General features: G+C 58.3%; 1 protein-coding gene across 1 annotated transcript; it reads left to right on the top strand.

Moving 5' to 3' along the window:
- The first annotated feature begins 710 nt into the window (after positions 1-710).
- On the top strand, positions 711-9,344 carry CLEC19A (C-type lectin domain containing 19A). The gene is made up of 5 exons (XM_075767182.1): positions 711-862; positions 6,407-6,572; positions 7,053-7,146; positions 7,921-8,053; positions 8,824-9,344. Exons 1-5 carry the CDS (start codon positions 772-774, stop codon positions 8,901-8,903), a joined length of 564 nt encoding a protein of 187 aa, XP_075623297.1. The 5' UTR covers positions 711-771; the 3' UTR covers positions 8,904-9,344.
- The last annotated feature ends 1,094 nt before the right edge of the window (positions 9,345-10,438 follow it).

A 10,438-nucleotide genomic window follows, 5' to 3' on the forward strand; every position in this document is an offset into this window, starting at 1 on the left:
GTATATGGCAGTTGATTGAGTTATCGTTTCTGGATGCTTTACTATACTGAAAGCTTTGTGTCACCTCAAATTCTTTCTACTTGACCCTCGCCTGTAAAAAGGGGTCTTCCCAACGCGGGTCTTCCCCGCGTTTACCCCCCGCCCCCCCCCGAAAGGGGCCAGCGCAGCCCGGGGCAGGGAGGGGTTCCAGCGCACCCCCGGCTCCAGCGGGCCCCGGCCAGTGCTGCCCCCCCGCTTTCCGAGGTGTCCCCGCCCGGTGCTGCCCGGCGTTTGAGGGGCTCCTGACACCCCGACACCCCCGTTTGTCAGCCCCCCGCGGTACGGCTCTGCCCCCCCGATGCCCGCCAGCATCCCGCGGGGCACGGCACCGGCTGGGCACTGCTGAACGGGGGACACGAAACAGGGGCTCAGGAAGCCCCTCGGGGTGGGTGAGGGATTTCCTTCCTCGCCTGCAGCCTGCGGGCTGTGACAAAGGCTCTCCGGGCGGAGACGTTCCCCCCCCCCCCCAGCCAGGCCGCGGGCGAAGGCCCCTCGGGGTGGGATGCACCGAGCGCGGCCGGGCTCAGCCGGGGTGGGGGGGGGGGGGGGTGCAGGGGGGCGTGTGCGGCTGGGAGAGCCGCTGCCTTGGGGGGAGGGAGCAGCGCGGCGCCTATATCCACCTCTGCGCCGGCTGCCCCCCCCCGCACAGCCGGGAGGGCCCGGCCCCAGCGTGCCCCGGCAGGGCCCGGCCGCCTGCGGAGCGGGGCTGTGTCCGTCCCTGCGTGCCCGGCCATGGGCAGCGGCTGGCACCCGTGCTGGCTCCTCTCCGCGGCGCTGCTCGCCGCCCAGGCTTTCCCCCAGACGAACATCAAGATCAGCCAAGGTGAGTGCGGGGGCACCCGACACCGCGGCGGGGGGCAGAGGAGAGCGCGAAGCTCCCGCAGGGCCAGCGGCCGCCTTCCCCCCGCTCCCAGCGCTCCAGAAATCCCTGGTTTTCCTTGGGCCCGACTTTCTCCTTCGCTGGGGGACGTGCCAAGAGCAGCCCCGGTCTCCCTCTCCCAGGCTATGGAAGCTGCCTTTGCTCTGGCTTCTGTTCCTGCGTGCTCGCGTGGCACGGTGCCGTGGACCCTCACGCCGTGGGTCTGGCGTGGGTGGCGGGCAGGCGTAACCGCCTGGAGGTACACGCGTGAGCGGCGCAGGACTGCAGCCGCACAGCCCGGCAGGACGGGCGAAGGGACCCGCCGTGGCTCCCCGTCTATTTATTCACACTGACTGCATGTGCAAGTGGACGCAAATAAGTGAATCCCCCTTGCTCCTTTTTTTAATTTTTATTTCTGAGTTGGTGGTGACGGCGGCTGCTTTACGTTGCTTAAGGTTCTTGCAAACTTTTTCATGGGGCTGGTGTGAGTGAGAGTCGCTGCTCCGAGTTTCTTCGCGCCCTGTTAGATTTGGACGGGAATGGGAGCGGAACGGGACTCTCTAAGTGCTGTTCAGCAAGTTCGTGAGAAAAAGGATCGATACAAGCCTGGCTTTCCTGCCAGACGCCTAATCCGTGGGAGCTTCGCCAAAACTAATTAAGGAGGAAAAAAACCCCTGTGAGATAACTCCTATCTGTCCGTGCCGGCTGCAGGAGGGCTGCTGCCGGCGCCTGCCACTGCCTCACGACTCCAAACCTACGAGGCAGAAGATTTGAAGCTGTAAAAAACCAGCTTGGTTTTGTCACAGGATTTAGAAAAGCAAAGCCCTGTGCGTGAAGGGTTGTCACTTCCAACATCTTTGACCTAATGTTTAAAATTTTACATGGGTATTTGTAACACGTGCTTTAGAAAACACATCAGAGTGTGTAAAATATTGCCCAGCTATTAAATGAGCTTCGTGTCGGTCAGTGGGTACCACCCCCCCGCTCCATCCATCCCAGCCACAGACTGAAAACCTGCCCACGGTCTGCTTGCTTTGAAGGCGGGTGCTAAGCGTGAGACTTTTTCATCTGTTAATGAAAGACAAATACTGCAAATCACATGAAGGTGGGATTGTTTGCCCACGATGACTGCGGTGTCAGGGCTCAAGGACGTGCTCCTAAAGCCGAGGGTGACCCGAGGCACCTCAGCATCACACGCTAGCGCTGCCTTAGCCCCTGCTACCCACTCCTGCCTACCAAACCCCCGGTTTAATGCTTATTCTTTGGGTTTATTCACTAAAGAATAGTGAGTGGCAGGCGTGTTGGGGCTGCGGGGGGATGGAGACATGCTCAGCTGGCACTTGGAACCCCCCGGCCTCACCGCAGGCTGCTCCTGCCAAAGCTGTCCCGGGGGGTCCTGGGGCTGCCCTGTCGCAGCCCTGCTGCCTCACCCATCCCCTGGAACTGCCCGCTGCTCTGGCAGTACCAACGCAGGGTAAAGCCGCGCTGCCGGGCTTCCCCACGGTCCCGAGCTGGTAAGAGGTGACTGTGTCGCTGAGCACCAGGATGCTCACCTGAGCCCCAGCTCTGACCACCGGCTGGGGAGCACTCCCTGTCCCTCGCTCTCGGCATCGCCCTCGGGCACCGGCGGAGCAGCTCTGCTGGCAGCTCTGCCCTGGGAAGGACCCAGCGCTGCACCTGATGGGGATCTCCTCGGCTCTTCCCCGTTGGCATCAACTTCAGCCAAGCCTCTTGGGTGTCAGTGGACACCCTCCAAACCCGGCTGCTTGCCAAGAGCTGGAGAGGTTCGCTTGCTTTTTCGGGTCAGTCGGCAGCATTAGCTTATGGATGAGCCAATTTTCAAGAGCATGCCTTTCAGGGACGTGTCTCCTGGTGTCTCTGAGCTTTTTGGTAAGTCAGCAGCTGTTGATGAAACAGAGCCCTTCGATGCTCTGCAGCAAGAAGAGCATCTGCTGCCTGATCCAAGAGCACTGACCTGATCCAACCTGCTGTCCAAAACCCTTTGATGGAGCTGCAGTGTCCCCAGGAGTCTTTCTTGCGCGGGCATCTCTTGCCAACCTTGTCCTAGCCCCAAACTTCCTATCTCAAATCTGCACATCGCTGGAGCTGAGGCAGCTTTGCACCTTGGCATGAAGCCGCTCAGGAAAAAACCCGCTCTTCGCCGGCTGAGTCCATGGGAGTCACGCTGTTGGTATTTTATCTTCTTCAGTAGCATCCCGGAATAAAAAAAACCGTGTGCAGCTGGCTGGGGTTTTCTCGGTTAATTATTTCTATCTGGAAAGTGGCCACTTGGGGAAGTGAAACTTTTTGGCAGAGCTGTGCCAGCTTCTGAAAGATTTTGACAAGTGATTTTCCCGGTGGTTCTGCAGTGGGTCTTAGCTAGCAAATAAATAAAAAGTTTTGTTGGCACTGACACAAATCCAGAGAGCACAAAACTCTCCTTCTGACCCCAAATTCTTGTTTTACAGCTTTTCTGAGTTAGTAACAGCTACCTGATATGAATCTTATCCTCAACCAAGTTTGGACTTCTGTTTTGCTGGTGTGGCATTAAAACATGGCCCTGACCTTAAAACTGCTGCCCTGTAAATAAGCAAAGGGAAGAAGGATTCTTGCCATCATTTTTCACCAGGAATTTGGGGACAAATGGCTGAACTGGCTTTGGGGGGTCGGCAGGAGCCCCCGTCCCGCAGGCAGGGCTGTGCTGCTCCCGCCCTGTGCGGAGGAGCTGGCGCTGCTGCGGCTGATGTTTGCTGGGGTGCTTAAAAGTGAGGATCTGGTCTAGATAGCCCCCAAATCCTTCCCCTGCCCCCTTTTGGATCCAAATGCCATCAGCAGCTGCTGGCTCCGGTTGTGAGGTTTTCCTACCGAGCCGTGAGTGGGCTCATATACTCACAACCGTACATCCCATTTTTTATGGCCTTTCTGCTAAAAGTGGCCCCTGAAGACCCCAGATAAAGCAGCACCCCCAGTTGTTCCTGCGGGTAAAACTGGGAGCAGTAGTTCTCCAAAGAGACAGCCAAAGCCTCTGATCCTGACCTAACAGACAAGATGCTAATTAAACGCTGACCTCCCATACTTTCCTTTTCGGTATACTTAACCTTAAATTCCTTCAGGCACCTCTGGTTTGCTGAAGCTCATCAAATTAATGCTACCTAATGGGAAGCAGTACGGAATAACAAAGAAGGACTGTCTCCATCTCTGACTCGGTTTCGGCTGCTCTGAACAAAACAAGGGTGATTTTCCCGGGCGATCGGGCGCCGACAGACCCGGCTTGGAGCCAGGGCACCGGGACGCCCGCTGCAATTAGCACTTAGGAGCGAAGGGCCCCGTTTGCCGGGGCTGCTGCTGGGTTAAGCCCTGTGAATTTTGTCACCGTGCTGCTAGAGGTGAAGGGTCCGTCGAGGCGTTTCACAGCCTCTATCATAAAATCCCAGTTGCTGCTGGAGCTGGTGGTGCCTGTCTGCCACAGAGCCCCGGGGTGCCCGCGGCAGGAGGGAGCAGCAACCTGGAGTCGCCACGGGCCAGGACCGGATCCCAGCGCTGTCCCGGATGGGGGGACGTGCCTCATCCAGCACCTGGCAGTGAAGCTGAAGCCTCATCCTGTGGGTTTGACCCTCTGCCCTTGCTCTGCTTTCGGTGGGGACAGGGACTCCTGGCTGGTGCCGCGTGGGGAGGAGGGCTTGGCTCCCAGGAAACCGCATCACCTCCCGGCGTTCCTGGTCCTTCTGCTTTATCGCTCTAAGAGCAACAATTTGCTTTTTTTCAGGTTTTTCCCAAATGCAAGGATGGCTGGGTGTGAATCCGAGCACTGCACCCCGCATTGCCACTGAGCTGCCTGCGGCTTGGCCGCTCTCCCGGAAAGCTGTTCCTCTTCCTTCCAGCCCAGCCCACCTTATTTTTTTCCCTCCGCAGCCCATAACTAGCGCTGAGGAGGGTGGGAGAGCCCGTCGCTGCTCTCGGTGGGTTTGTAGCTGTGGGTGCAGAGCTGCTCCCAGCCACGGCTCCTTCGGAGGGAGCGGGCAGGGGTCCCGAGGCGGGGTGATGGGGTGACAGCCCCGCGGGGCTCGGCACAGCGGGTGCTACCGGCAGTCGGCTCAGCCTCCGCGCCTTGCTGAGGAGTTAAAAAAAGGCTCTTTGCGTTCGTGGTTTGTCGCACACGCATGGGGTGTGTGACAGGAGGGACCCGGGAGTGGCTGGAGGGTGTTTGTGGAACACTCAGAGATCCCCATGTGGAAAGAGCTGATGAAATATGAAATTATTGCCCCCCCGGGGCAGGGAAAGATTCGGCTCCACAAACGCTCCCGCAGCTCCTTTGAATTCACCTCGCCTCTCCGTTTCCCCGTGCCCATGCTGCCCTCGCCGCTCCCACGTCCCGCGCTGCTGCCGGCAGGGTTTTGCTCTCCTCGCCCTTGGGGGAAGCCATTCCACCCCAGCCCTGTAGCACGACCCTGACCTCTCTGGCCTTGAGCCTGTTACCTGCTTGGATAGCTTCATGGCATCTGACGTGTGCCGTAACCCCTGCTCCCCCCGCCCTGCCCGCCTCCCCGCTCGCTCCGGCAGCAGCACTGACCCCAGCCCAGGATCCCGTGGGGATGTGGGAACCGGCTCGGGGGGTCGTTAGTGACTCCCCGAGGCTCAAAACCCAGCAGCTAAGAGAGCGAAGGCTACGCGCCGCAAGATTTGGGGGGTTACGCGTGCGTTCGTGTTGGGTGGTGTGTTGTGCACGTGTGCTGCATCCTCCCCGCGTGCGACGGCGGGAGCGGGACACGGAGGAGGTTGGGAAGAAGTGTTAACGTTTACACAACAGCATTGGCTTCAGAAATGCGTCCTGCCCCCCAAAACGGCCTCTTTTGGGGTAACCCCGCTGTGCTGAGAGGTGGTGAGGGAGGAGGAGCAGCGCCGCGGGGCCCCGCTCGTATCTGGCCGCGGGAGGCAGATAGGCCGGCACCGCTCCCGGCGGCACGCGTGCCTCACCCGGCTGTTTGTGGGGCCGAAATCCAACGCGTGCGTACGTGCACGGCTGCGTCCGGGCCCGGGATGTGGGGAGGGGGTTTGCTTGGAGGGAGGAGGTGCAAGTTGGCCTTGCAGGAGGCGAGAACAGGAGGGCAGCGTGCGGCCATAACAGCCCCCGGCTGTCAGCTCCCGTCCCAGCAGGGCAGCTCCGGTGGCGCCCGATGGAGCCGAGAGGAGAGGAGCCCTTATCTCGGTTTCCTGGGCAGCAAACGGCAGTGCCTTTATTTTAAGCACCCTCTGCCTAAACCGATGTCAAACAGGCTTGAAACGTCCCTCCTGATTTAGGCAGACGCTAAAACTGAGACACCGCCGGCCTTTACAAAATGTGTTTTGGCTTTTGCAGACTTTTGCAAGCGGTGGGTTTCCCACGCGTGTGGGGTGGTCATTTGCCTTGGGGGGGAGCGGGGCTGGGCAGCGCTGCCTCTGCTGCCTGCTCAGCTGCCCGGCCGCACTGCTTGGCCCTCGGCTGCTGGATGTCCTCTGCTCTGCCCCCAGCCATGCCGGAGCCCGTCCACGCCTACTCCTGCCCGCTCTTCTGGACCGAGTACGAAGGCCATTGCTACCGGTACTTCCCCATCAACAAAACCTGGGCCGAAGCCGATCTCTATTGCGCCGAGTTCTCCATTGGCATCAGATCAGCCAAGCTGGCCTCCATCCACAGGTGAGGGGCACGGAAACACATCATCCCACCCTGGCACAGCCTGGGGAAGAAGGAAAATGGGGACGAAATCCCGTTCACCACAGCCCAACCTCTGTGCCAGCTGCAGGCTCGTGTCCCAGCCTAAGCATCCCTCCGCGGGTCATGTCTGATGCACTGCGCACACAAAGGCGATGTAAGAAACGCCTTTTCCTGGCCTGGCAGGAAAACTGAGGTAGTATTCCCTCAATTCCCCAAAACTGCATTCTTTACTCTTGGAAAAGGGCTAGAAATACCAGATGATTGCACAGGCTTTTCCCCCCGCTCCCTCTCCCCCAGCTCTCCCCCACACTACGCACCTCTTGCACAGCCCTGGGAAAGGAATCCCCAGCCATCAGACGAGGGGGACCCGTTTGGCCATGCCGTGGGGCGAATGCTGAGGGACCTGCCCCACCGTTTGTCCGCCAGACGCCCCAGCAGCTCCGTCTTGCTCTGTTTTGCCAGCTGGGAAGAAAACGTCTTCGTGTACGACCTGGTGAACAGCCGCGTGCCCGGCATCCCCACCGACATCTGGACGGGGCTCAACGACCTGCGGCAGGTGAGAGCTGCCTGTAATCCTGCGGGAAATGGCTTTGAAAAATTCACTTCCCTGCGTTTTCCCCCTGGAAAGCCACTTGGGTTTTCTTCTTCGCTCCTTAGAGCCTCATTAATCAGGTGGCAGCGTAGGGTCTGTCGTGCGGCGCGTGGGGGAAGGTTGTAATTTCATCCCCCCCCCCAGTCTGCTTTTAAAAGAAAAGTGTTACTGGAATTAATAGATTAATAATTACTAGTTATTCACATCATATTTTATTGATGGATTAATAGAAAGAGTATTGTACTGCTGGTCCAAGAAGAGGAAATAAACTGAAAACATGTCCAATGTCAAAAAATCCCCTAGTTTCATTGCTTTCTTGTGATACTCCACAACTTTTCAAAGCTGACATGTTGGAAATATATAGTCTAATACGTAACAAAAATCGAGACCGTCAGGAGAACAGTCCCATGCCAGCAATTTTTTTGTAGATACTGGGAAAGGAATGGAAAAGGCAAAGGAAAAGGAACGCAGAATTGCGTTGGGTGCATTAAAAAATATACGGGTTTAATTTCTGGGCTTCCCCTGGTGAGAACGCAGCGAACGCTGGGGCTTTCCCGGGTAGGTTTTCGGTCGTAAAACCCAAACGAGCTGTTTGGCCTTTGCTGAGCGGTGACAGTCTGTCCCCGTGTCCCTCGGCTGGGTGGCACCGGGGATGGGGACGGGGACGAGGGCTGCCCGGGAGCGGGACCCCCCCCCCGCCAACGCGGCTCTGCCATCGCGGCCTCTGCCCCGCGCCAGGAGGGTCACTTCGAGTGGACGGACGGCTCCTCCTACGACTACCACTACTGGGACGGCAGTCAGCCCGACGACGGGATCCACTCCATCCCCGAGGAGGAGGACTGCGTGCAGATCTGGTACCGGCACAGCAGCGGTGAGTGCCGGGCCGGGGGCACGGTGCGTCTTACCTGCATGTAGACAAATTCAATCCACCGCGCTCATGCTTTTCTGAAGAGGCTGCTGCCAGGCTGAGGGCTTGCATTTTAATTTTTTATTATTATCTTCTTTATTTCTTTGCAGAGAAAGGATGTGTTTTCTCTTTCACCATGTACACACACACACACGCTCGCTTTCCCTCCGCTCACAGCCCGTCTCTCTCCCCCATAGCAGCGGCAGGAGGCGAGCATCACCCACTTTGAAGAGTTACTGAATTGTGTCAACGGTCAAATTGTCCCATTTCCCGTCCCCCATGCAGCCCGTGGAAGCACCCCTCGGTTTGCCATCTTTCCCCTCCCTCGCTCAGGCCGGGGGCATCTCGCTGAAGCGGGGAAGACCCTGCCTGTGCAAAAGTCCCACCTCACACCCCCATTGCCAGTGAGACGGTGAAGGCGTACCCAGACCTCGTGGACGTACCTAAACACCCCGTCCACGCACGACCTGTTGATATTTTGTGGGGTACTGGGATGTGTTTGCAGCTGCCTCCCTCCTCCCGTGTCTGAGCCGGGGCCAGGCGTCCCCACCAGCGTCCCCAGGATGGAGATGGGGATACCGGGAGGGGACACGGTGGGGAGCAGCCCAGACAGGATGACATCCGGGGAAAGGCTCCCGCGACGGCAGGAGGTCCTGGTCCCGAGGGCGGTCCATGGTTACCTCCTTCTGCGGCTTTTTGGCTAATGCCTTGGGTTTTTTTGGGGGGGGGGGTAGCACTGCGCTCCTGGAACGACAACGCCTGCGGCAGAGCCTTCCCCTTCGTCTGCAAGATCCCCTCGCTGGCCCTGGACTGAGGCTGCTGGCGCTGCCCGTGCCCCCCTCATTTTGGGTCATCTCTCCAGCCGTGCTGGGGAAGAGCACGGGCGGCGAGAGCCACGGAGCTGCTCGGCATCCCCGGCCAGACCCCGGCTGGAAAATCCCTCCTGCGAGCGCCGCAGGGATGAACCCGGCGCTCACCCTCCCCACGGGCAAACGGTGCCGGGAGCTGCATCGAACAGCGAAGGAGCCCCCAAGCCTGAGCCTGGCTTTGGGTTTCGGATCAATTATTGCAGCGTGTTAGAGGAAACCCATGATTTTACCAATACACCAAACTGTTAGCGCCAAAAAATAGCCGTGTGTAAGAAATTATTTTGCCCGTTGATCTGTGAAGAGTGGAGGAAAAGTGTTATTTTCCGATAAGTTATGCAAAGTGCCTCTTGTGTGTGTTATTTTTCTTTCCGCTAAAATAAACAGCAAACAGCAGGTGGAGGCTCCTCCGTCTTTCCAGTGCTCAGGTAGCAGCGACGCCCCGGGGACGTGGGCTCTCGTGCCCAAGGAGCCGGTTTTACCCCAATCTGCTCTGTTTTAAACAGGTGCACTGGGCGGGGGGAGCAGGCACCTGGGAAGGGTTATTTTAGGGACCCTGGCTGTTTGTTGGGGTCCCTGGGCAGCGTGTGTGCACACCCTGCCCTTGGCCCGTCCCCGTCAGCCGCACGGCATCACCCATGGGGCGTAAGGGGCCGCTCAGCACCCGCAGCATCCCTGCCCGCAGCACGCGAGCAGGGTTCGGCCCCAGCTACCGTGGGCTCAGCGGGTTACGAGGAAGGCGGGCGAAGGGCCGATGCGCTCCAGCTGAGGGGTGGCCTGCCCTCACAAATCTTTCCCCGGTTCCGCACAGCCCCGTGGCATCCCCGTGGCTTTGCAAGAAGCCCGGTGCAGAGGGGGCTGCGTCCTCCTCCGGCCCCGTGCCCTCTCTTGGGAGCGATGTCCCCCTTTTGTCCCTCTCCAGCAAAGCCCCAGGGTCTCGAGCACCAAAGCAGCCGGGACAGCCCCGGGCTGCCCCACCTCGGCCGCTGCCTGGGAAGATGAGTAAGAGCATCCTCACAAAGTTGTCTGGTCTCTCTTGATGTCACCATCTTGGAGACGTAAAATTTCAAGACTAAAACTTTCCAGAGTGATTACAGTGGATACAATGAGGTAAGTAACTGGTGAGTAACTCCCAGCTCTGCCGGGAGCTGTTAGCTGCTTCCCTGGGTGTCTGCACAGCTTTCGGCCAAAACGCCTTTCCACTCGGAGAGAAACTGCAAAACAGGGGCGGGGGGTACGGTGGTGGTGGTGCAAGTGGAACATGGGTGTTGGAGCAGGTTTCTAAAATAGGGAAACACTGATAATATAATTTCTATGTATATATTTAAAATACATATATTTATTTTTAATGGATTTTTATATATATACAGATACTTTAAAAAAAAAAAAAAAAAGGAGAGTAAGCAAGTTGTGCAATTTTCAGTCCAGGGCAGGAGACAGCACTGAATGTGGTTTTTTGAGGCTTTTGCTTCATTTGAAACGA

This window comes from Balearica regulorum, chromosome 15, assembly GCF_011004875.1.
Source record: "Balearica regulorum gibbericeps isolate bBalReg1 chromosome 15, bBalReg1.pri, whole genome shotgun sequence".
Taxonomy (NCBI): domain Eukaryota; kingdom Metazoa; phylum Chordata; class Aves; order Gruiformes; family Gruidae; genus Balearica; species Balearica regulorum.